Genomic DNA, 27,637 nt, shown 5'->3' on the forward strand with positions numbered 1-27,637 from the left:
AGAAATCTCCATCTAAAATCCAGTACACATGGACAGCAGCAAGTGGAATTTACATCAGACCCTAAGTAGAACTTCCGCAACTGTCATTGATAGGGCAACAGGCATCTCTGAAAGGTCATAGAATTAACCTTCCTTCTGAGACAGAGGACAACTTCCTGAGGTTTTTTTCAGCATGGTGCTGCATGGTGGCTGGATGAAATGATAGTTTGTGAGTGTTATGGAGGAAATTTGCTACCACAAACCATCTCCTTGAAAATGCAAGTGTTTTCAATTTTCTCCCTCTTTTTAACCAAGAGAAATTTGGAAGGCATTTATTTTTCTCTTACCTGAAGAGTGGTCAAGCTTGTATTTCCCACCCAATTCTTTAAAATCCATACACGTAGGTATGTGTTTTTTAAATGAAACCAATGATGAATACCGACTTTACCTTCCCCTAATGGCTTTGGAGGAATGTAATTGCATCTATCTCTTGGGCCATCAATTAAATATCTTTTATTGCCAGTTTGGCCACATTTTATCTGTGGAAAGCTGCCAAAAAAGGTACTAATCCTTTGGACAGCTCTAGGCCCAATAATGAACATTTATTATGAAGCTAAGTCTAGGCAGCAGTTTTCAAATTACCTTCATCAATTAGCTTAATCACAGATAAGTATAATAATTATATTTACTGATCCATATCTCTATTCATGGCATATTTGCCAGTGTTAATTCTTCTTTAGAAAATCGGAGATCTTTGAGATGGGATGGCATCTCACCTTTCCTTCTGAAAACTCCCACCTCCTCCCACCCACCACAAACACACACAACGTATCTACAGATGCCCAAGAAATATTTATTGCCCAACAGACATTTGTTCAGTGTAGGGTTGAAGAAAAAGCATGGGCTTTGCATTCTGACATATAAAAACTTGAATCATGGCACTGCTGCTTATTGGCCACTTGACCTTGGACAAGTTGCTTGTTCTCTCTAAACGTCATCTGTAAGATGGGGATAAAGCCTTTCCTGCAAAAGGTTAGGAGGATCAGATGAGATGACCGGCACAAAATGAGGGCTAGTTGAATCTGAGTGTCCTGTTTCATTCTTGGGGGTCTTGCTGGGAAATGTGTGCTCTACCCAGAGCCCTACACAAACCAGATTCCAAGAGCAACAGAGAAATGAAAACCAGTAATCTCCCTGCCTTGCTCAGGGGATCATATTCTGAACTATCCATTCTGCCTCCTTGGAAGACGAATTGAGATTTTTCCACCAATTCTCAGTCTGGACAAAATAAAAAGACAGCCATGCTCTAGTGGAAATGGCAGGATCCTTTTAATTCATACAGAGAGATCTTAAAAATTGAGTAAGCTATTCCAGGTCACTGTGGCTCTCTCGCATTTGCCAAATACTGTCCTCCCTCAAGCCACTGGCCATGATGGAGAGACTGCCACACATTCTAACCCAATAGGGTCGAGTTTAGAGGATGTCAGGGTATTACAAAAGGACTACTGGGGGCGGCCGGATGGCTCAGTTGGTTAGAGCGCGAGCTCTTAACAGCAAGGTTGCCGGTTCAATTCCTGCATGGGATGATGGGCTGCGCCCTCTGCAACTAAGACTGAAAAATGGCGACTGGACTTGGAGCTGAGCTGCGCTCTCCACAGCTAGATTGAAGGACAACAACTTGGAGCTGATGGGCCCTAGAGAAACACACTGTTTCCCAATATTCCCCAATAAAAAAAAATTAAAAATTAAAAAAAAAAAAGGAACATGGAAGGAACCTGGGATTTTGACTTGGAAGAGGGAGGTTTAAGGGACATGCTGCTCCATGGAAAAGATGAAAATTGTCTGTGGGCTTTAGGATGCTTGATTATATCCAGGGATTAAAAACGTAAGAAGAAAGAACTCTGTTCCCATTAAAGACAACAAAACATGGAAGGGCTGCCTTATGAAGGAATAACCTTCAACCTTCCCATCACAAAAAATATTCAAGCAGAGACTGAAAGATGATTCCTCAGTGAATGATAGAAAGGATTCATAAACAGGGCAACAAACAAACAGGAGTGTGTGGTTCCTTGTAACTCTACAATCCAAGATAGATCTTAACTGTAATGCTATGCAGATGAGAGAGCACTGTGGAAAAATCCACCTATCTGTGTAAGCAAGGGAAAGAACTAAGCAATTGATCAAATAGCCTCGTAAATGTCCATTTCTAAATACACGCACCATTCATTGTCATTTCAAGGGATCAGTTGTGGACAAGTTAAATTCAACCCCATACCACTATGCAGTGTCTCCATAAAAGAATTCACTGGACAGTCACACATGTGAGTTCTATTTGAATGTAACGGCAAATCACCCTGATGAAGAGATTTTCATTAGCCGCTAACGCCATTCGACTTAATACCAAATGAGAGTGCTTGATCAGGCAAGAGTGGCCGCACCGTTCTAGTCCCCAAAGCCGCTGACAGCGGCTCAGGCTTTCTGAGCTCTTACTTGGTTTTACAGTCCTGATGCAGAGGAGACATGGGGAGAAGAAGAAAAATGAGTGAACGATCACAGGCTGCAGTCTGTCACTCTGAAATTTAAGTGTTATATGGAATGCTCTCTTGCTGCTGCTTTTGCTTTACAAATGTGAATTTTGCTGAGCCACCATGCCTGACACGATTCCACACTACTCCACGGGACACACATCTGATCCACACCGGGCTCTGAAGCTCTGGCTTCTCTCTTTTGATGTAAGGACATAAGGACACGATCTGGAATGAGTGTGGAGACCTGAGCAGTCGTCTGCCCTGCACACCCTTCTCCTGGCCCTTTTCCTGTGCTATCCATGTCGTCAGACGCAAGGGAGCTACAAACCTGGGAGAAAAGGGAGCAAAATCAATCCCAAATGTGGGGGCTTACAAAAGGCTTGAAACCTTTCTGCCTCATCACTGGGCCCAGCCAGCAGAACAAAAAGGAAATAGTTAAATCTCTCAGATCCTCTGAAATTAATACTCAGAGCTAATGGTGAGATAGGCAGGAATTGATCATATGGGCTGCAGACCAATTCCACAGCAATAAATGGCTATTAAAATGTTAAAATGATGTGGTCATGGATATTTAGTCTAATAAATAGATTTTAAACATGGATTCAATTTCTAACCCAACTCTGGAAGTGGTACGATACGAGAAGAATACCACAGCCACTACTAGATATGTGGTTTACTATTCACGTCCCTGTTTAGAAGTTGCGGGAACACAGGGGGACTGGGGAAGAGAGACAGAGAAGGTGGGAACTCAGAATTTTATATTTTGACGACTGCAGATTTTATATTTTTATATAATGCCCGTTTAGTCATCATTTTCTAGGTTATACTTAAATAAAATTTAGATTTTTTGTTTTTTTGCTATGGTAAAAGCAGCATGCTGTCATCTTCTTCCCATCGTTGAGAACAATGTCCCATCAGTGCTTCCATCCATACAGGAAAGGGAAAAAAGTCAGTATTTTAGAATCCCAACTCTTATTGGAAAGTGACTTTATCTGAAGAGTAAACAAAGGCATTCAAAGTTAAGTGTCACAGCAGCCCAGAGCCTCTACGTGAATGAAATGGAATGTATCTTAAAATAGGATTTGCCAACAGGTAAGAAATTTATTTACAATTCTGGAGAGGAGGGAGTGTGTGTGTGTGTGTGTGTGTGTGTGTGTGTGTGTGTATGTTAGGAGAGAGAGAGAGAGAGAGAACAGGGAAACAGGGAAGAAAGAGAAGGAAAATAGTAAGAAAGAAAATAAGTTTGTTTAGCTCATCAATCAATGCAAACGTAGACCAACTTTAGAACACCTGCTGGGTTCACGCCCATCCCGGAGGTGGTTACACGAGATGCGGCATCTCTCACAGACACACAATTTCTGGGGCTCCATACTCACCAGTGAGTTCTTCCAGGGCAGGCTGTCCACTCTTGGAGTAGTGGCTGGTCTCCATGCTCACACCCGCTGAGCTGGACTCGGCAGTGACATTGCCTTCGGTGTCTGTCTGGGACCTTCGCACAAAAACCAAAGCAGACACACTTGTCACAAGCAGTTAACTCCCACATCTGGACTGCTGTGGTCTGACCATAGAACCCCCCATCACCTCCTTCAACAAGAAGCTTTGGAATAGAGCGGACCCGCCGACTGATGCTAAATAATTCATTAACGCGTGTGGAGCAATGCCAGAGAGAGCCACGGAACTATAAAAGACGAAGTATTCATCGCCCAAGCGGAGAGTCTGCAATCCCTTACTGGATCCCCATTAGAGCGCTAAGTCTGGCCAGAAAATTGCTGGAGAGTACTGGGTGGCTTGGATCATTTAACCTCCACCGAAGAGCAGCTTCTAAGGAAGTAGCAACACCAACAAGTCAAGCATAGAGATGACTCCATGGAGTGCCCCCAGGCCCCCCCAGTCCTCCTGGCATGGCTCTCTCTGAAAAGGTGACTGTAAAACCAGTCAGGACTACGTGCCAAGCAGGTGTGTTTGCCCTCCAGGTCTCTGATTCAGAGCTCAGACCTTGACATGAAAGATCTCATTGATCACTATTTCAACACTTGACTGAAATGCATACTTCCCCAAACCTTCTCCATGCCCTTATTTGTCAAGAAAATCAAGACAACTGCTTCATGCAATGTGTTCTTGCTGCAACTACCTCCGCTCATTTAGGCAAACGTATAACTACACTCAGATGTATAACCCTGGGTGTAACATTATCAATTCATTTAGCATCTTGAGCTAACACAACCCTATTTCACTCTCTATGAAGAAAGCATTTGCCAAGGACAAGACTGTCTTAAATGCGGGGGGAGGGTGCTGATAAACCTCAAGTCATCCATCTACTCTTCCTCCCTTTGGCCTCCTACGGAAGCTGTCAGTTTCCAATTCCAGTCATCTCTACCTTGAATATATTTTCGTACCCCCACTGTTCCTCTCCATCCCCTGGCCGGAGTCCAGGCTCTCATCACCTCTGTCTCGGCCCTACCAGTGCTCTGTAAACAGGTATGCTGCCTCCCGCCTGCAGGTTACAAATGGCAACCAGGTGTAGGAACCAGTCCGCACGTATATTTATTGGTATGCAGAGTATTTTAAAGCTTTTGAATTAGTTTCAACATTTAAAAATGGGGGAGATTTCACAAAAAGTAGCTGGATTTCTGCCTTCTCCCAGGAAAAACAAGGAAGTCTGGGAAGACCGGGCTCCACCTGCTGGTGCCACGTGGTGGCTGCTCCCTCTAGAGGTGTGGAGTTCCCTCTGCCACAGTCCCACTCATCCTGAGGCTCCCGTTTACACCACCTTTTGGGGCCCAATCAGGCATCTGAATGCATGACCTCTGTTCTAGACTGTTCCTAGGTCTCGCCCACTCCCCACACCACCCTCCACTGATCTTTGTGATCACATCACCTTCTGATGAAAGGCTTCCACTGGTTTCCCAGAATAGGTCTGAACTCCTTATTGTAGAAGGTGCCGCCCATCACAGGATTCTTCCTTCCTTCCTTTCCAGCCCCATCTCCCGCCACGCCGGCCCTGTATACACAGTCCTGCCCTACGCTCCACCCACATGCGGCTTCTCTTCATCCCCAGAGCACACCATGCCCTTAGCAGTTGTCTTTGTAGGTACTAGAACCTCTGCCTACAGGCCCGTCTCCTCTTTCTTTCCTAATTCGTTCCTAACCTGCCTTGAAGAAGTAGTTCCCATGTCGTCTTGACCTGGAATCCTTCCCTCACTCTTTGCTAGCTGATCACCACACCTCTGTAAGTTTCCACAGCACTCTCCTTCTTCTCCAGAAGCCTGTTTCTTACAATGTGATGTCATTCATAAATCTTTCCTCAACTAGATTGAGAGCTCTCTGAAGGCAAAGACTGGCTCTTTCGATGTGTACGTATAAGGACACGATCTGTTCAAGTTCATATGCCGAGGAGACCCTCAAGGCAGGATAAATGTGTTAAATGGATAAACGAGAAATTTTTAACTCTGGAAAGATGCTGGGTAGTGGAAGGAACATTAGACTTGAAGTCTGACGAGGTAACTGGCTTCAGGCCTACAGCCATGCACGTTTGAAGACGTCTGAACCGCAGGGCCTTCTTGGGTACAGTGGGAATAACAACAGCGACCTCTCCTGGCTGCTGCAGAAACCACAAGTGATATGACAACAGTGACAGAGGGGTCCCCTGTTCACTTCTGACTCGATAAATATAATTCATTCTGAGTGATTTTTAAAATGATTTATCCTCCTTTTGTCCCTTGGTGAAATTACTAACATGGGCAGGTTCTGGGGAGAGCACTGCAAGTCACAGACGGTGAGCCATAAACTAGAGAGAGCGCGTTTCAGCGCACAAAGGAAGTCTAACCCGTTTTTTGAGATCCTCTAATCTAATCCACTGTCCTCACTTTACGCATGAAGACAATCAGGCTCCGAGCGATGCAATGATTTAGAGACAAGAGAGTACGGTGCTGAAGAACTTGGGTCCTTCTAGGTGGACAGCCATGAAACACTAGCTCTTCTGGCTATTCACTCTGTGACTCAGAGCAAGTTATTTAATTACTCGAAGCCTCAGCTTTGCTCAGCTATAGAAGAGGGATTTTTAAAAAGGTAGCCAGCTCATGGAAATGTGGGCATGATGAAATGAGCTAAGGGCATGAAAAGCTGTTAGCCAGGTCTCTGTAGCGGTTCCTGCGGCCAGGTTCCAAGACCACACAGGGAGTTGCAAGCTGAGGAAGGACAGAGTCCAGGAGTCCTGACTCCTATCGCACTGCTCTTCTTTCTAGTCTTTTCCCGGGCTCACCTAAAGAGCAAAGACAGCCCAGAGGGGCCAGAAGGACATCAGACGGAACAAACTTAACATTAAAGAGGGGCTGGACAGATATACATGGCATTTTTTTCTTCCCTCCTATTTGTCATATACTTGTTCTTTATCGTTAAGAATTTTCCTCTTATGAAAAAGGCTTGAAAATTTTTTAAAAGGTTAAGTAAATTTGCAATTTTTTAAATGATTATAGCCAGAAAAAAAGAGGGAGTGGGACTCATGGTGATTAAATCATGTATTTTAATTTTGAAAATGCAAATCAAGAATCTGTGAACAGCAGCATGCGTATGCATGCTCTCATGACTATAAATGCTACTGGAATGATCAATGTTTCGTGGGGAGCAGTTCAGTTGCCGCCACGATTCAGAGAACAACCGTATAAAAAGCTGTGCGTGCAGACGGCTGCTGAGTCATTATCTCAGCCTTGGCACTCTTCTCAGGACTGTTAGCTGAGCTGAGGACGTGATTTACTAAAAAGATGGCCGGCTCCCATTTAAAAAGTTCGGGTGTGACCCTCGCTGCAGGGGAGGGTGAGCAGAGGAGAACGAAGAGGGATGAGGTGAGGCCTGACATTCCCTCACTGGCTGGACCCGGCTGGCTTTACTCTGAAATAGCTCCAGCCAGCCTTTCTGTCAGCTATTGGCAGGAGTGGAAACAGTCTCTTAGAACACAGCTCAGGCAGGGAGACAGGGTTACGGGTGAGTCTATGCAAATGAACAGCTAGGAAAATACATGTAGGCGTATGTGCATTCGTATTTTACATACGAATGTGGACTTGGGCTCTCACTTCCAGGTGACTGGGTGTCCATCCACAGCCATGGCTGTAGGAGAGTGTGGACAGGTGTGTGGACGTCCTTAGCTTAGGCTGAAAGCTAAAATGCGTGCCCAGAATATGACATTCAATCTTTCGACCCTTACTCCCCTTTTGCTATGTAGACGCATTAGTTATCATTCAGCTGTGCAGTGTGGCCCAAGACACTACACGTCCAAAGCACAGGATCAAGTTGACCACCGTAAGCAAAGCTTTGGGATTTTCTTAAAATCAGTGCCGGGGGAGCTGCCACCGCCTGGAGAGGACTCATCCACCTGTATCAAGGAACAGCCAGAGCCAGCGTCCCCATTCGCCGAGGTATGTGGTGTGGGCCGAGCGACCAGAGGTGTTCACAGGCCAGAAGCACACAGAGCAAGCAGCACCTGGCTCCACATGTGTCCCACGGGTGCGCCATCAGAGCCAGAGACCGAGGCGCAGACAACGGCCAGAAGGCCAGAGTCAGATGAAAACACCCAGGCTTGCCTCCTCAATATAACCTGGGTTCTTCTGTTCTTCTAGAACTGGTCTCTCCTCACCACTACCCTTCTCCCTCATCCTGCTCTTGCCTCGAACATCCCAGCACACCGCAGGAACTGAAAACATACTTAATATGTGTGCTGTGGTAAGAAACTGTGAGGGTCTGCAAGCTCAAGACAAACACCCCTGTGAGAAGAAGTATCCATTATTCAGCAAGGATGGCTGCAGACTGATGTGGGAGCCTGCTGAGCAATGCCAACCCCCCCTTCATGCATCTGCCTGTGCCGCTGCTGCTATTTCCAAAATGCCCCTGAGGCCCCAGATGCCCGGTGAACTGCCACTCAGCCCGGGTCAGCTCTAATTTTACCTCCTCTCTTCAGCTTTCTCTGACTCTCCACCAGGCCCTGCTGTAGTAATTGTTCCCTCAAGCAAACTCTGTATACCTGTTAGGACCTTACCACCGGTACCTCAGCTGCGTTTGCTGAAGTGTTTCCCAGACAGCAGTCCCGATTCCTGCCCTTGACTACCCAGAAGCCACCAGAAAGGCTTCTCTGTCCAGTGGCCCAGGAAGGGCAGGCGGGTGGCCGCTCCTACCTGTACAGGAAAGGCGCCACCGTGGCAGTGTTGGGATGGTTGTATTGCTGTTGAGGCTGAGGTAGCTGAACACTGACGGTGTTGCTTCCTGTGGTCTGGGTGGTCCCCACGGACCCACTGACTGTCTGGCTGCTGATGCTGTGGTTCAAGGTGGTCCCTCCTGGGCCTTTTCCTTCCGAGGATGCCAGGCTGGAGGAGGAACTGGAGTGTCTGCCGTCCAGCTGGGGCTTTTGCTGGGGGAGCCCCGAGCTCGGCTTGCCACCCCGGCTCCGCTCCCCCTCCTTGGAAGAGGCAGGGGCACTTGGGGATTTCCCGGGCATGCTCTTCATTCCTGGTTTTGGTATTCCACTGAGGGGAGGGGCTGCGGCCTCCTTCTTGGCACTGCTGAGCTTGCCCCCTTTGGGGATGAAGCTGGCGATCTTGGAGGACTTTTTTGGCATCTCAGTCACCGCTGCCCCAGTGGGGTCTTCTTTTGGCCCCTCTCTGAGGTCTGGCCTCTCTGTCACAGAGGCTCTCTTGTTGAGGTCCTTGCTCTTCTCCTTTTCCTTTTCCCGCTGTTGTTTTTCCTTTTCCTTCTCATTGCCTTTCGGGGAACTCTTCTTGGCGGTCAGAGCCCGGCTGAAAGTTCTCTGGGCGATGCCCTTCAGTGCGATCTTGGGGCTGTTGGAAGGGGGACCCGCCATGGAGAGCACGCGACTGGCGGCCTCCATCTCCTCACTCTCTTCAACGCTGGACAGAATCTCCAACCGCTCACAGCTCGTGTCGCGTGACCCTGGCCCTTCACCCGCCTTGGAACCCCCTTTGCTGTTGAAAAGTTTTAGTTTTTCCAGCATGGACTTCTGATTATTAGGGGCTGGCTTCAAGGCTTCGGAGCTCGGCCTGGGGGCCTCGGGCACGGGCTGCTTGACCGAGAGCATGGACGACGTGGCGCTGTGCTTCACGCTGACGGACTTGCTGCGCCAGGGCTTGGCAGCCCCGGGCTGGGGGATGGCTGAGGAGACACTGCAATTAGCAGGGGTGGTGGAGCTGCTGCCACTCTCCAAAGAAACAGGTGCATTTTCATTCATTCCGGGGTGGGAGGAGGCTGGACTTGCCAATGGCTCTGCAGAGATGGAGAAGAGAAGAAAACCTGAATTATACCAGTGGATCTGCACTGACGATGAGGCAGCGTTGGCTATAGTTACATGTAACCATAGCCAATCACTCCCCAACCCAAATGCTTTATAACTCCATTACGTGCTTTATGCATTACCTGTGGTTAAATTTTAAATCCTACCATGACTTCCTCCTATTCTCCATCATGCACTGTTCACATCCACCCATCACATTCTGGTGTATGCTGTGCAAATGCACGTTGATCTTAACATCACTGTACACAAAGTACACTTAAGCACTTAAATGTATGGAAAAACAAAGAAACTAAAACCTGCACCACCATTGTGGTGGGAAAGATGTAGGAAGTATCTATTGTTTTGAATTATCAGCCCACAACCCCATTTCCCAGTTATGCAAAACACTTGAGAATTATCCAACTTTAAGAAAACAATGTCACAGAGACATTAAAACAGAACACACCAAAAAAAAAAAAAAGGAAAAAAAGAGAAACCAAGTATAATCTTTACAGAAGAATAATTACCCACAGAAGTTGCTAAGTCCTATCAAAGCGTATCAATTTTTCCTATGTTGGCAATTGAAAAGAATTACAAACATGTTTCAGACTAGACTTAAAATAAGAAAGACTTTTTAGCTTAAGAGCATAAACTGTGCACATGGTTTCACTGTAGGCAAGAAAACACATAGGTTATCTGAAAGTCAAGGCTTTCCCCTTGGCGCACAGGGAGTACTTTCCCGGCCAGACTCTTTTCTCAGAAAAACCTCAAAATGTTTTCAAACTAGAACTGGAATTATTCTGGGCAGGGTGGGTTCCAAACTGGAGTTCCACTCGCCACCAAGGCCGCCAGTGTCACAGACATGAAAAGTGTAGCGCCCTTCTTCAGGCAGCCCTTCTTCAGAAGGATGAGCTCTATCTACACAAGGGCAGCTGTCAGAGGGAAAGTGGCAGGGAAGACATGTGCTGACGGAGCCCAGTGCCCACCCACAGCCCACGCCCGCCGGGGGCTTGGCACAGACAGGATGCGAGCCCCCCAAAGAGCATGTCCCTGTCTGCAAAGTCACCGTGTCATTCATGACTTACCTACGAGCAGCAGCCACTTTCTCCCGAAACGACTCCTTGCAAAAAATTCTCCAACTAGAGAGGCTGTCCGTCCAATTGTCACAAGTGTTTTCGGTTAAACTGCTCATGTTTCTAATTAACTTTTGTCATCTGCAACTGACTGCTCCAGTGCCCAGAAGCCTGGCGGGATTAACGGCTGCTTCTTCAGTTTTTTTTCTTTTAATACCTATGTTCCGCTGCCTTTTAGCGACAGAGTAAACTGTATACAGAGCGGCTTTTTATGATTTAAAAGTCAACGGCCGCCAAAGCCAAGTGAAGGCAGCCCCTGTGTGGGACGTGAGCGCTGAGCCAGGGGGAAGAGCTCCCAGCAGAGGAACTGTTTCCTTTCACTCTCAGCTGCTCAGGGAAGCCACAGCTCCAGGGTGATCCAAAGCAGACCTCCCAATGTTTTAAAACACATACATCTTCCTGACTTACTGGGGATTTGGGTTTGGATGGGGGTAGGAGGGGTTGCTGCACAATCCTCCCTAACAAAACCCATGGGGCATCTTTGGATCTTTTCCTGAGGAGAGTCGGAGACTGGCTCAGAAACAGGCTCATGGAACCCACCCACACCGCCGGCCTTTCAGAGGGTCTCCACAGGCCTGACACTGTTTCCGGAGGACCTCCGGAAGACAGCAGTGCAGTGCTAGGCACGTGGTGAAGAGAGTCGGGAAACTGAGGCTCAGGGAGGGCTAATGACAGACCCGAAATCACATTCACTGGAAGTGGACATATCTGGGATTTGAACCCAGGTCTCATGACACAGTGCTCGTTTGAAGAAGGATACATTTAAACAACAGCCACTTAAGTGACTGGAGTGCTTTTTAGACATCACCGTTTCTATTGCTTGGGTATGCTCATGAACCAGCCCAGCCACTGGAAAGGAAGCAGCCTGTACCAAGAGGCCGGCTCTCTGAAGGAAATTACAGTGACACTCCAATCCCAATGACTTCGGACAACTGAGTCATTCCCCTTTGCCTGGGCTCAGATCTGGAGCAGAAGTATTCATGTATTTGTTCATTTAATATTTCATTCATATCCACATTCATTCCTTCAGTGAGCATCTCGTCCCGGGCTGGACATTGCTCTAGACATTTGGCATACATCGATGACCATCGCAGATACCTGCCTTCCTGGAGCTTACGTTCTAGCGGGGAGGAACAGATGACAATTTATGTCGTTCACAAATAAATGTGATCATTGGCTACAAAATAAGTGCTGAGGAAAAGGGGACTTTGGGGACAGGTGTCAACAATGTCTTGACACAAACTGTAATGTCACATTCAGAGGCAAGACCCTCTTTCTTAAAAAAAAGTTTCAGGCATGGTCCTCACCGACCATAAGTAACATGAATCAATGGGACTTCTCTGCTCCCACACATTCCTTAGAATTCTTATAAAGCTTGATTGAAAGGGTTTTGACAAGAGATGCCTCAACCTGGTATTGCTGTGTATTTTTAACATTAATATACACAGCTGGAAATTTACCGACAACTAATTCACTATCAACTGACCCAGAGGTAAACAGATACCTGGCTTGTCGAAGTAAAATGCCCAGATTCACTGAAATGTGTCTCCTTCAGGAAAGGTGGCAGGTGCAGGGAAAAGGCCCATGCAACACAGGCAGGAAGGACCCTCAAAGACACTTCCCAGGCCGTGCCAAAACAGCTCCCAGGAACTCCTGTTTATAATTCACACCCCAGCTCAAGTGCCCTCTCCTCCATCAAGCTCTCAGAGACCCTCAGGCTGAACGAACCGCCTGGTTCACATTCTCGTATTCCACCCTGCCCTGTGTTTTCCTAGGATACTGTCCATACCTATCCCCATAAAAGGATCTTCGAGGGCTACCTACTTACATCAGGCACTGGGAATAGAGAGTTGAATAAAATACATCTCCTGCCCACTGTCCATTGGGGAATAGACCTCAAAGCAGAGCACAGAAATAAGGTGCATGGCTGCAGAGGGCTGTACAAGGTACCACGAGACTCTAGGATTGGGATCTGCTCATTCTCCCTAGCGAGTTTGGGAAACCTTCATGGAGGAGAGGACTTGTAAGTTGTCACACCATGTTTGTGTTCCATGGGGGGTTGACTGCTCTATTATTCCACTGGTCTGTGAGTTCCTTCAGGGCAGACATCCCCCGCCCTGATTCATCTGTGTCCCAAAGCCCACCAGAATATAGGACATAATCACTACAGTTACCCTTGGAAAATGTGGGGGTTAGGGGTCCAATCCCCTGTAGTTGAAAATCTGTGTATAACTTTGACTCCCCTAAAACTTAATTACTCAAAGCCTATTGTTGACGGGAAGCCTTACCAGTAAAATAAACAGTTGATTAACATGTATTTTGTATGTTATATGTATTATGCACTCTATCTTACAATAAAGTAAGCTAGAGAAAAGAAAATGTCATGAAAATCATAAGGAAGAGAAAGTACATTTTACAGTATTTATTTTTTAAAAATCCACGTATAAGAGGACCCATACAATTCAAATCCGTGTTGTTCAAGGGACAACTGTAAATGGTTTCTGAACCGATGGTTAGTTCTTTGGACATTTGCAAGTTACATCTAAGGCAACAGAAACACAAGATTGGTGATTAGTCATTAGGATTTTATTAAAACTTTTCAGCCTAAGCTCAGGGAAAAAACCAGAATCGGGACTCAGAGGTTCCGAATTTCCACTTGCCATTTAGTGTGGGCTCCCCTGGTTATGAAATCCTGGGGACATTTCAAGGCTACTCATTACAGCTATAAAAAGTAAACTTGGACATGATTCTGAACTTGGTTTCTACAACGACAGTTCCCTGAGTAGGACTGCGGGGCCCCAGAACATCTGTAGATCAGATCATCAATACACTTATGCCAAGGCCAGAAACCCCTTTCATAGTGAAGGGGGCTCCAGGTTATGAGGGGTCTTGTCCAGGTTACCTTGACGTGGTTCTGTCATTCCTAGGGGTATCACACCACTGATCTCAATCTTAGCTGGACTGTTCTTCTTGCTTTGGAAAGCAGCCATTTCAAGTACCAGGGTTCTGTGATTCTTAGCAGGGGATTTTCCTTACCAAGCCTCAAACTTTGTCACCAATGGGTGATGTCCCTGTAGAGATGCCATTTTGCCCCTCTGTGCCTCAGTCGCCCAATATAGTTGCAAGACTATATTGTCGCAAGAAAGAGGATGAGCTATTTCTCTGAGAGTCCTTTCAGTTCTGTTTCTATTCAAGTCTCAGTGAGTCTCCAAGAGGCCCTATGAGGATGGGTCACAGCCAATTTTGTCCCCTGGGCCCGAGAACGCAGGCCTCCCTCACTAAGTGCTATCATTACCGTGTTGTAACATGCAGGTGTTTTTTTTAAATCTTCAAACCATTCCCCTCCACAGTTCTCTTAAGAAGTTTTCTAATAAATGGAGAACACTGGCTGGGTCAAGGTGTATAGTCAATCTTGCATAAGTCTGTAGTGAATTCAGAAATACTAATATTCTATGAAAACAAATGTGAGGGAAGGAGGGTGGGGCGAGTTCTTTCAAATTAAGGGCACTTCAATCCTTACTAACTAAAAGCTCTTGTTTCTTTCCTCACGTATAGGAACCTTTGTTAGAGCAAAGGCCTCTAACCCGGAGAAGGGAGAAAGGCACAAAAGAAAGTTCTACACATCATTATTTTCCCAACAATGGTATGTGGGCTGGGCCACTGAAGTACGTGAGATAATTTTAGATGGCACATGGGTGAACACTTTTATATTTTAAGAGTTATATATTTATTTTATTGCATATTAGGAAAGATAAATAGCCCATAGATAAATTAGCAGTTTTGTGAATATTAAATGTAGAGTTAACTTGAGTTGATTTAAGGAAACTCTGAAACTAGTGAAAACACACGCGGTTCCCAGACTTGGCAAAAACCATGCAGAAGGTTTGTGAAAGGCCGAAGCTGGGGAAACACCGCTCCTTTAAGTCTAGAAATACGTACGTTATTTTAAACCTAGTCTTTTGGAAAATGTGATTGACCAAATAGAAATCAAATCAGATGGCCCAAATAAGGACTCGTGTTCAAAACTAATCTGAAATGGCTCCTTTTTTAGAGCTTTTTAGAACTTTATTTATGTATTTGTTTACGCACAGCATTTCGCGGAGAACGGCCAGAGGTGGCAACACGAAGGGGCCTTTTTTAGCCAACGGTTAATTTTACAAACAATGGCTTTCACAAGTTTTTGATGACTAACCATAGTAAGAATGACATATTACATCACACTCCCTAAACATCCAAATATCTATATGTAAAATTGAAAACTATGAAGACACACTCTTAACTACACTCAATAAACTGATCTACCCTAGTCCATTTTTTAAAATGTGGAGCACAGAGCTCCCAAACAGCTTTTCTGACCCACGAGTGGATAGCGCCCTGCAGACTGAACATCTCAGCTCTAAAAGACCAGCTTACACCCACCGCCAACTGACAAACCACAGCAAGAAGGAAAAGTCTCATGTGAAACATTGCAGACAGGGTGCCTTTGAAGAAGAGAAAAGGCTCTTTTTTTACAGGGATTTAGGGAGAGCATTAATCCTCCTGTGGGGAGGGGGAAAGTTTGGTTTTTCTGGCAACCAGCCTTAACCTTCGCTGACAAGTAACCAAAATACTTTCTAAATGAAAATACTGTCTACGGCAGATAAATAATCTGCCTCTCTTCGTCCTCGAGGGCCAGCACTGGCCCCAGGTTTCTCTGCCCCCAAGGTCTTAGGGAGATGTTGGTGGTCTGGTCCCAGTGCCAACAGGCACTCAGGGAGTCTGTTCTGTACCCAGTGATCCCATCTCCTGTCACCCTACTGCGATTTTAAACCTGCGCTGGGGAGGTTTCCCACCTAAATCCCTCTGTCGTCTTCAGGGAAAGGCCTGATAATTGGGTTAGGGAAAATGTTTGCAATTTCCTATAATTTGTCAAGGTGTCAATCTTGAACATTCAAATTTGTTGGGGTAATTGAAACCAGTTTTTCTTTTTTCAAAAGTGCATGGACTCCAGCCTCGCAGGCTGGAGATTGTTTTCAGAGTTACTCAGGTCAATTTCTTTACAACCCTATGAGCCACCAGACTACAGAAGCTTTGCAGGAGGAGCTTTCTCAGCACTGTTGTGACCAACGTCTAGTCTTAAAGGCATTGGGCTTAAACGTAGTCTTCTCTCCAACTCCTTCTTAGTGAGGATGCTTGGAGGTACAGAGAGAGAGAGAAGAAAGGCACAAGAGCGAGCCACCAATGAAAGTGAGAGGTCATGCAGAGGGAGCTGGGCTTTGGACTCACATACTCTAAGGATCTTGCGTGTACAATTCCATAGGCTCCTAGAACATCGAAGTTAGAATAAGGATGGATGTATAGAAACAAGTATTTTATAAAGTTGCTCTGTTAATTCAATCCCTATCAAAATCCCAATGATGTGTTTTGGTTTTGTTTTTTTCATAAATAGAAAAACCCACCCAAAAGTTCATGTGGACTCTCAAGGGATTCCCAATAGCCAAACCAACCTTGAAAAAGAACAAAATTGGAGGTCTCAAACATCCTGATTTCAAAACTTCCTACAAAACTACAGTAATCAAATCAGTATAGTACGGGCGTAAAGACAGACATACAGACCAATGGAGTAGACTAGAGAGCTCTTTGCATATATGGTCAAATGATTTTCAAGACTATTCAATGGGGTAAGGACAGTATTTTCAACAAGTGGTGCTGGGAAAACTGGATATCTACATGCAAAAAAACTAAGATGGATTCTTACCTTACACCATATTAAAAAGGTCACTCGAAATGGATCAAAGACCTAAATGTAAAAGCTAAAGCTATTAAAACTCTTAGAAGAAAACAGAGGGTAAAAGCTTCATGACACTGGATTTGACAATGATTCTTGGATAGGACACCAAAAGCACAAGCAAAAAAAGAAAAGTTCGACTTCATTAAAATTAAAAAAAACTTTTGTGCATCAAAAGACACTATCAACAGAGTGAAAAGGTAGCCTACAGGATGGGAGAAAATACTTGAAAATCACATATGTGATAAGGAATTGATATCTCAAATATAAAAAGAACGATTGCTCAACAATAACAACATAGCTTGATTAAAAAATGGGCAAATGAGTTGAACAGACATTTCTCCAAAGGAGATACATAAACTGCCAATATACACATGGAAAGATGTTCACATCATTAATCATCAGGGAATGCAAATCAAAACTGCAAAGAAATACCACTTCATACCCATTAGTACGGCTATTATTTAAAAAACAAACAACAAAAATATCTAGAAAATAACTAGTGTTTATGAGTTTGTGGAGAAACCCTGCTCACTGCGGTGGGAATGTAAGATGGTACAGCCATTGTAAAAAACAAAATGGAAGTTCCTCAAAAAATTCAACATAGAATATGATCCAGCAATTCCACTTGTGGGTATAAACCCAACAGAAGTGAAAGCAGAGATTTGAACCAATATTTGTACACCCATGTTCACAGCAGCATTATTCACAACAGCTAAAATGTAGAAGCAACCTCAGCGGCCATTAACAGATAAACAATGAGTATCGTTTGGGTAAGTGAATGGCTAAACTAAATGTGGTCTATACATAGAATGAAATATCAATTCAATCTTTAAAATGAAGAAACTCTGACACATGCTATAACATGGATGAACCTTGAAGACATTATGGTAAATGAAACGAACCCGTCATGAAAGGTCAAATACTATGTGATTCCACTTACAAGAGGTACCTACGCTAGTCAAATTCATCGAGACAGAAAGTAGAATGGCGGTTGCTAGGGCTGGAGGGAGGAGGGAATGGGGAGTTAGCGTCTCATGAATACAGAGTTTCAGTTGGGACGCTGAAAAGTTCTGGAGGTGGATGGTGGTAATGGTTCCACACAACGTGAAGGTACTTAATGTCACAGAACTGTACATTTTTAAATGGCTAAAATGGTAAATATTATATTAGGTATATTTTATCATGATAAAAAAACAACAGGATTGTATTTGGCTACAAGTAACAATTCTAACCACCATGGCCTAAACAGGTGAGGGGTTCACTACTTTATTGCCAGTGCTTAGCATGGGGTCTGACACACACTAAGGGCTCAATAAATGTTGGTTACATTTTTTTAAAAAGTTTCTGTTAGTCTGATGATTAATGAATCACATGAAATTGTACAGTTTTGAATATTACCTTATCGCTGTTATTTTATTCTAGCTTGAAAAGCAACTTCTGCATCAAAGGAATAGCGGTCCTTTTTAAAACGAACTCTAGCAGGCAAGCAAATTCTACCACATGGCTTCTTCCTCCTTAAATTGGCCATCACCAGCAACTTGGTCAAGCTGTTTACTCTAACTGGATGCCTCGCTATGCCCCGAATTGCCTCACAGCCATAGCCTCAGCCCTCAGGCTACCTTCCACACCGTCTCTTCTAGGAAACTTTCGGAATCCCCCAACCGGAAGCCATCTCAGCCCACCTAAGAGCTGTAAGGCTCCGTCGTGGCTTCTCCGGGGCCCCTGCCGCCTATTGCCCTGCACTGTGGTTAGTTCCACTCTGCTTGCTTACAAGAATGGCTGATGCCCCAATAGGCGCTCAGAAATCGTTGTTGGAAAAATCAAACAAATAAAAACTATTACCCACACTGGATCTCGCCATATGACTCAAAATTAAAATCGGGCGGGCCTGGCTTGTCCCTCTTGGCTAATCATGCCAGTTGTTTTCTTGAAAACTAAATGAGCTTGCAAGACTAGAAACCTTGGTGATGCTTGTTATGCTTTTAATGCTTTTTCTTCTATGCCCGGTGGAAATGTTGCTATACCAGGTCACTGAGAATGTCACGTACAAATGCTCTAGCACCTTGTGAGCGTGTGGCCCCAAATCAATGTGCAGAATGTAAAAGTGCGTTATCTTAATAGACTGAAGCTGCCGCTTTCCCGTATGAGCCACAAAGTTTCCGGTTCTCCTCAGTGACTTTTTCACCCCAGAGGAAGTACAAAAGAGGCCCTCGACAACTGGAGCGATTACACTTGTGTTTCTTTTTAATATATGACAAGGTACTTCTTTTTCTACAGTGGCTTATTCTGGATAAAACCAAGTGAAACTGTGAGTAATGAGGTCATTTGTTTCTCTGTTGGTAACTAAAGATCACCAAAATAAGGAGGTACTGTTTTCCTACATAGTTTTCATTCCACTTTCTCCAGTTATGTTTTCAAATCCCACTTAATGGCATAAAGAACTGGTAAAGCTAAACAAAGGTTAACTTGCTGGAAACATTAGTATACAGTTGGACTTATGTTTGACCTTGCAATAGCACCTTGAAAAGAGAACAAATTCTTAAAATGTCGCTCTCCCTCCCTCAGACCCTTGACCTCAAAGGGTGTCCTACACATATTTTCTTTAAATCCTCCCACTAACCTGGATAAGGAGACAAATCGTTTGACTGCTGACATTCGAAGGAAGATATCTTTAAAAACAAAAAGCATTCCTAGTCTTTATCTTTAGTTTCTTGAAGCCAGATCACCCTCCAAACACCTCCTTCCTCACTCCCGAACTTATTTGTTCAAAATCCCAAGCAATATATTGCAGGAGAAAGCTTTTGATTTAATTGGTCAAGCCATTTCTCTATCTTGTACCATATATGGCTATGAGAAAGTACAAAACTGGCTGTAGAAAACCTTCTCCCTTTTTTCAAGGGTGTATGAAATTTCACAGAGATTATAAACACTTTACAGGGGGCAAATCTCATTCTTGCAGGAGATCACTGTCCACAGCTAACAGCTCTTTGGCAGAGTGCAATGGTTGTATGCTATTGTAAATACACCCTCTAAGACACAGTTAAGAACTGCAGCCCCCTCCCACCCCCCGTCCTCTAAGACACCAGCCCAGTCTTCCTGCTTTCTCCCAGGGCAAAGGATTCACACTCCCACACAGGGGCCTCCATACCAAGGTTAAACCAAAATGCGTTCCACTGAACACCACAAACAGGCAGTGTCAGACAGAAGGGGTTCTCGTGTCAGGACCATTTGGAAAACAGAGGGCTAAGTACAGGCATATCTCATTTTATTGTGTTTGCTGTATTGTGCTTCACAGATGTTGCGTTCTTTACAAATGGAAGGTAAAACCTTCCACTAGCAAAAAGATTACGATTTGCTTTCCTGGCAGTGGTCTGGAACCGAACCCACCATTATCTCCAAGGTATGCGTCTAGTCGTCAAACCGTTGTCTCTTGCCTGCAGGACTTCTCAGAGCCTTTACAGTGCTTACTTGCACTGGGAATATCCAAAAAGATAATGGGATGGTGTGGTTCCTAAGTGTATTCTTTTGCCATAGAACTAATTTTATAGACTAGCTTAAGGAAATAGCCTACCATGGGATGCATTTTGGTAAATACTGTCCTAATGAAGGGGGCAGAAAATGGGCACATAAATCAGATAAGATAGCCATTCAACAGGTACCAGTCACCAATCAGGAAAACAATGCAAGGGAGAAGGAAGATGCACCTTTCTCCTCCTGAGAAGTTATAACCTCATAGACTGTGGAATGCTTTCATAAGCATTTTGAGCATTAAACATCCTTAATCTGTACCTGTTCTCTTTTATTTCCAAGGGATTAGTAGAAGGCCCTTCACTAAAGCCAAACATTCTATGGAAACACAAAGCAGGAGTCATGGCTGCACAGCGGTATGCCTAAAAAATTTCTATCAACAGTGAGGCTCCCTGTCACAAAGCCCTGGGACATGGTAGCCACAAAAACTGATGTCTTCTAGGCCTGTGTTAATACAGGAATGACATTCAGAACAAGGGAGCCGAGGATTTTAACCCCGCTGTGCATAGCTCAGATCAAAGCTAGAATGACTGGAAATCTTCAGAATTTGGGGCGTGGAAAGGCTACTTAAGAGATTCACTATTGTCTGTCACTCATTTCCCAAACAGGGACCAGAGCCTTGGGCAGGTAATGACTACTCCAAGGTCTTGCAGTCAGTAAACGGCACAGCTGTTGTTGAACTTAGAAGCCGGGAGCTTGTTAAATGAAGTAGGTTGGCTGGCTCTACCCTCCAACCTAGGAACTCAGAATCTCTGGGGATGGACCCAAGCCGCAGGAGTTTTAGCTAGCTCCCTAGGTGACAGTCCCCCATCCTGAAATTCAAACACCAGGGATTAAAGAATTCAAGTTTTATGACAACACATCGAGAACCGGTGGCATGGCCAGGATAAGGGCTAGAATCTGAGGATGATCCTAAACCCGTCTGAGTGAGGAGCCGCCAAAATGATTGAGACATTCGGCTTAGAGAAGGGAGGACTTAGGAGAAGGCAAAGGTGGAAGAGCGCTTGTCATCAAGGTGGCTTTCCTTTCCCTTTGATTTTTCTGCCCACTGACACTGAACAACAAAGAAGACAGGCCCACACCTCGGGTATGCTGCGAATAACAGTATGTGGACAGTGAGAGGCCAAAGACTCATTACAGCTCGGGGGGGGGGGGGCAGGGTGGGGAAGGCAGGGTTCCACAGAGCCACGCAGGGACAGCCAAGGAGGGGGCAGGGTGGGGATGGGAGTGTTCACAGCAATCGTGGAAAAGGGGCGTTAAGTCAACCTGTTTTTATATGTTCTCTGCTTCTCTTCTACCAGAGCAGCAATCTTTACATATAAGATTTTATTTGACAAAAACTTTCCATGGAAAAAAACACCTATAAAGATATTAATAATTACATGTTAGTAAGAATAACAGAGGGCTGGCCCGGTGGCTCAGGCGGTTAGAGCTCCATGCTCCTGACTCCGAAGGCTGCTGGTTCAATTTCCACATGGGCCAGTGGGCTCTCAACCACAAGGTTGCCAGTTCAATCCCTCGAGTCCTGCAAGGGATGGTGTGCAGCACCCCCTGAAACTGGGATTGAACACAGCACCTTGAGCTGAGCTGCCGCTGAGCTCCCAGATGGCTCAGTTGGTTGGAGTGCGTCCTCTCAACCACAAGGTTGCCGATTCGACTCCCTCAAGGGATGGTGGGCTGCGCCCCCTACAACTAGCAATGGCAACTGGACCTGGAGCTGAGCTGCGCCCTCCATAACTAAGACTGAAAGGACAACAACTTGACTTGGAAAAAAGGCCTGGAAGTACACACTGTTCCCCAATAAAGTCCTGTTCCCCTTCCCCAATAAAAAAAAAAAAAAAAAGAATAACAGCCAACATTTATAGAGCCTGCATTTTGCGCCAGACACTGTGCTAGAAAGTGTTTTTATTGTATTGCCTTTTTTCATTTGCAGGATAAATCTAGTGAGTGATTATTATTCCATTTTACCAATGAGGAAACTGAGGTACAGGGCTTCAGTGGGTTGCCCAAGATGAAATCAAGCCAGACAGCTTTATTTCAAGTCCACACACTTTAGCCGCACTCCTAGCCTGCCCTGCCTCGGGAAGAGACAATAAACTGGACTCTCATTGTATGTGTTCCTCTCTTGGTACAAGATACATTATTTTCATCAAGTCTTCTGTCAACAGTTTTCAGAAACTCTACAGCAAAGTCCTCTGACCTTCAGCTCCTTCCCTGAGGAAAAAGAGAATTTTTCCCTCCAGGAGGTTCTTTTTAAAAATGGGACTGTCAAACACTGAGTAATAATTTAGATATGATTTTTGTTCTTCAAAATGTAGGATGCTGGCAAAATGTAATCTTTCTGCTGTTATGTTTTCTGCCAATCAAAATCAGAAGTCAACCAAAGAACTAACTTATTATATTTCTCTGGGGGAATCAATGCAGAAACTGAGAGCTGAATTGGACTATTATTCACTATCTATGATTGTATTATGCCAAATGTGCAGGAACAGAAGGAAAAAAAGCAGTCATTTATCCTGATTCTGCCAAGTGTGCAGACACTTGGTATCAGATAGATCAAATAATTTCAGGACTTCATGACTGTCACTGATCCTTTTTACCTGACAGTTGTCTTCTTAATGAAAAAACAGAATTTTTCTTCTGAAAAACACAAAATACACCGAGATAGAAAATGGCCCTAGAGACTTCTCACAGGCTTTACCCACCCAAACCAGGAAGTCATTTCCTTCAGGTGTCTGTTTTGTTTTGTGCAACAAGCCAGGCTGTGACAAGCTGAGGAAACTTGTAAATGGAACATTCATCCTAATAACTCTTCTGAAAGGTTAAAATACCTTTTAAAAACAAGATAATTATGATGAGGTAGAAAGAATGCCAAGGCCCTTGTCTTATGCTGCTCTGTGCTACTCACGTCACCTACTGAATTGTGCAATCACAGAACTTTGTGGATGGGTTCAAGTCCAACCTAGCAGCTTGATAATCCGGAGTGACTTAGTCTTGCTGAGCTCCAGTTTATTCATAAGTAAGAATAAAGCTACACCAATAACTATCACCTATAGAATGCCACGCACGTGCCAGGTCCTGTACTATACTAAGTGCTTTAAATAATTTCATTCAATGATTACATTTAATGAATGATTTCATTGATTCACACATAAGCACCTTATGCAGTGGATTTACTGCAGCTCAGAGACGTGAGCATCTTGCCCAAGGCCAGGGCTAGGAATTGGTGGAACAAGACTTTGAACACTGACATCCATGCTCTTAATCCATGGACTCCACTAAATGGAGATGGTGACCAAAGCTTTCTTCCTTCACCATGAGGAGCAAAGGAGTAACGATGGGAGAGCCTCCTGCAAAAAGCTCTCCATACAGATTTTCATTTCCCTTACTTATATAGAGCCTTCTGAAAGTAAGGTACAACTGTAGCAAATACTGGTGGAATTGCTGTCTTCCGTAAGCAGAGTGGGACCAGGGGAAACCCTAAGAGCTGCCTCTGCCCTTCCTGAGGTCCTGTGCATGCTCAAGTTCCCAGGTTTTGCAAGTAGCTGCCCGCGGCCCCGCAGCCCAGGCAGACTGCAGATCACGGCAAGGTCACTTCCCTGCTCCCCACCGGACCACGGCCCCATGTGCCTAGTCCACTTCACCAGGCTCGCTAGAGGCAGCCCTGTGAACACGTAGCTCTCACTGTCTGCCGCTGACTCAGACACTCCTGGCAACATGTGCTCTGTCTCTGTAAGGCTCAAAGGGCTCTTCACATGAGTGCTGCTGAAAAGGGATTCAGGGAGCTTCTCACCCTTATGCAGGCCTGTGGATTTAATGTGGAAACCAGGCTCTATCACGAACCAGCTTGGAGGTTTTCGTGCACACTTACACATGCCAAAGCTTACGGAATGGTATTCCAGGGGATCTTTGTCATCTTGAATAATGAATTCTGGAGGTATCGTAACCAGGGATGTGACTGGGGCTCAAAGTTATTTGGCGATAGTTCTTCTTGGAATCCTGAAACAACTACAACATTTCGTGTTTGTTCCTCCATCCATCCTATCTCATCCCTCCAACATTTTTGAAGTTTCTAGTCCAGGTACTTTCCCAGGGGCTTCAGATACAGCGATGAATATGTGGTTTATGCCTTTAAGGGGTTCTGGGTCTTGTGGGCGAGACAGAGCATAAGGCAGAAGTAACAACCAAGTGTGAAGCCATTGTTTATGGAGCTGTGGATCACAAAGGGGCTTACCCAGCTCAGTCTGGGAACAAGGGGCAGTTAAGAAAGTCATTCAAACCAGAGTAAACACCCCCCCGGCACCAGAACTTTTAGAACTTAATTCTTAATCAAAAGGAAATAAAGTGTCCAAGCACCCAAACCTAGTCATTAAAATTAAACTCAGAAGGACAAAAAAATAAAGATTCTCCACTTCATCAGGGTACAATCTGGTCAGCCAAATGCATTCACGATACTAATCACAGCAAGGAATTTTGGGGGCATAGCCATTGCACTCCGGCATAATGAAAAATGGGACACGTAACTCAATCAGGAAGTTATTTTCCCTGCTCACCCGGCACGCATATACTCTGTTCATTTAGTGCATGTACTGAACTTATTTCCACAATGAAGGATCCTTACAAGTCACCTCCCAGTCCAGGCTGGAAAAAACAATCCTGCAGACTCGACTCTTGCACTCTTTCCCAAATCTGGCTCACGAGCCAAAAGCAAAGTTGATGATTTCAAATAATAGGAAACCCACTACTGATCTAGTCATTGTCAGCTGTCAATCCAGATGCCACGAGTTCAAGGCAAATAACTAAACTTGCTCTCTCGAGATACACATATCACAACAAAGATGGAAATGAGGAACAGAGACCCACATGCAATCTTATACTTCTAATTTGGGACTTAAAAGAGGAAATGAAGGCAAGAAAAGACAACTAGCATTAGCCCCACACTGACGAGGACTGAGCTTGGCAGCGAGGTTCTTTTCCTGAATCTTCACCACCGGCCCTCGAGGAGGCCAATATCAAGCCTCTTTAATAGAACAGTAAAATCAGGTTCAGGGAGGTTGAGTCACTGGCCTGATATCACACAGCCTGTGAAGGCAAAGGTGAGATTTACGCTGAGGTCTGTCCAACATGGAAGCCCCATATAGTTCGCTGCTTCAGCCCCATTCTCCTTTGTAAAAATTTATAGACCTGTGGGACCAAAGCTATGGAGTGGGGCGGGAGGTGTGGAATAAGAAGGGAGTAGTAGAGTATTTCTGGGAAGCTACTGTCTGTCAGAGTGATGAGAGCACCAGGATTTCTGTTTGCATGGAGGGCTGTCTCTGGTAGGTGAATTCCTTGATAATCCACTTGGGCCAGAAGCTGAAGTCCTAGGGGAACCTGAATGTGGGAGCAACTGACTTGTAGAAGGTAAGGGAAAGAATTGCTTGGTTACATCATAAAGAAGAAGAAAAAAAGTTGGGTAGGACAAGCAAACTAGGGGACATGTGAGATACAATATTTCCCTCCTTATGATACCACAATAAACTGGCATGCAAGTTACTGAAAAATAGAAAATGATTGCTGTGAGTGGATATCCCTTAGAAACCAGCAAGGAAGTAGGCTTCTGTGTTTGGGGTGTTGGAATGGAATGGAGACAACCTTCGCAGAGAGCAGTTGGGGAAGCAGTCCATGGGCACTCACAGAAATGCTGAGATGGATGCCAGACAGTTCCACCCAATTCCATCCAAGACTGGATATAGGAGAGAATACAGCGCCTGTATGGAAGCTCCCAAGAACGGGAAGGGCTTTGCATGTATCTGGGCTGGTTAGCTGATCTCTTCATCACCAACATCGCCTGTGTCTATATTAAGTAAGAGTCAGCCAAACAACTCTTCCTCCTTTACCTAACACAGCATATCTACTTCCCTAATGCATTTCTCCCTGTGAGGGTCACGGCTCATCCTCTTCTCATCTCCCCATCCTCTGACCTTCATAGGTTTTAGCTCTCTGCAAATCTAAAACAGACTTAGCTGACTATAAGTACATTTCTCCTCCTCTAGGACAGAGGTCAGCAAACTCGGATCTGAAGGTCAAATTAGGCCCACTACCTATTTTTGTAAAGAAAGTTTTATTGGAACACAGCATGCTCATTTCTTTACGTATTATCTATATTTGCTTTCTCACTACAATGGTAGAATTGAGTAATTACAACAGAGAGTCAAGGTCGCAAATATTTACCATCTGGCTATTTAAGGGGAAGTTTGCCAATCCTTGCTCTAGAATATGAATGTCTTGACGCCAAGGGCCCTGTTTTACTCATCTTTTTATGTCCCATAACTGATACAGGATAAATGATGCTTAAGTGGGTGAATGCATGCATGAGGGTTAGGTAAACATCATTAGGTCAGGAACCTAATACAGTGGTTTTTGCAAAGGTGATAATTCAAAATGCTATAAACAGCTGAAAAGAGACAAGCTAGTTAACTGAATTCTCTAGCGAAGTCAGTTAACAGCAACAAAACTTTTATGTGTTAATGCACATCGATTTGTCTTTTCTTAAAAGCACATTATTCCATTTCTTTTCCTTAGTAAATTTGGGTCTAATTGAACTGATGCTTCAGGTTGCATTCGTGAACATTATTATCTATTACTAATCACGGATACAGCTTTAGATGTTATTTGGAAATAGGATAATTTGTCTTCCAGTTAAAGGCTGGCAGTTATTGCTTTTTGGTACATATTCCAAAAACATCAGCTTATTCCTCTATCATTTGCTCTTAATGATTTTAATCATTAATAACACTTCAATACCAAAAAAATAATAGCTCACTAACTTATGAGCATATGTTGTGTGAAAGTCACTGTGCTACATACTTTACTTGCATTGCCTAATTTACTCCTCACAATAAGAAGTGGATACTGCTACCTCCCCAATTTACGGATGAGAAGATTGAGGCTTGGAAAGATTAAGGAGCTTTTTCCATTGTCAAATGACAGGTATACACTTGCTGGCTCCAGTGTCTGAGCTGTAAATAATCATTCTAGAGCTCGTTCACTCCTTCCTTCATTCACTCTACCAACAAATATTTATCTAAAGTCTCTGCATACCAAGTTCTGTAACAGCAATGGAGAAAGAGGAGAAGAGCTCCTCAGTTTCAAGGAGCTCACCTGCTAATGAATGACGGACGAGATAACCATAGATCAGGGAAGGCGACCAGATGGGAGGAAGGACAGGGTGTTACAGGAACTCACAGAGGGTTTCATACCCAGTCCCAGGGGAGAGAGAATGCTTTGTAGAGGAAACAGAGTCTAACATGAAACAGAAAAGAGGAATTGGAAACTTGGTGGGAAGAAGAATGAGGAATGAGGAAGGCCAAAAGCATTTCAGAGAGCAGCACGGACAAAGACTGGATATATGAGGGAATACAGCCCCTGTACGGAAGCGACTCCT

The 27,637-nt window shown here is 44.6% G+C and overlaps 1 protein-coding gene across 7 annotated transcripts in view; it reads right to left on the minus strand.

Moving 5' to 3' along the window:
* The window catches only part of NAV2 (neuron navigator 2), a 710,917-nt gene that overhangs the window by 150,814 nt on the left and 532,466 nt on the right, over positions 1-27,637 (minus strand). For all 7 annotated transcript variants that reach the window (XR_013994137.1, XM_081061904.1, XM_081061902.1 and 4 more), the window contains 2 exons: positions 8,672-9,773; positions 3,884-3,996 (listed from right to left, as the gene is read on the minus strand). Coding sequence is in view for 6 of the 7 variants with exons in the window: in XM_081061904.1 (XP_080918030.1) it covers positions 3,884-3,996; positions 8,672-9,773 (1,215 nt within the window). In the remaining variant the exon portion in view is untranslated. The remainder of the gene's footprint in view (positions 1-3,883; positions 3,997-8,671; positions 9,774-27,637) is intronic.

This window comes from Rhinolophus hipposideros (assembly GCF_964194185.1).
Source record: "Rhinolophus hipposideros genome assembly, chromosome: 10".
Lineage (NCBI taxonomy): Eukaryota > Metazoa > Chordata > Mammalia > Chiroptera > Rhinolophidae > Rhinolophus > Rhinolophus hipposideros.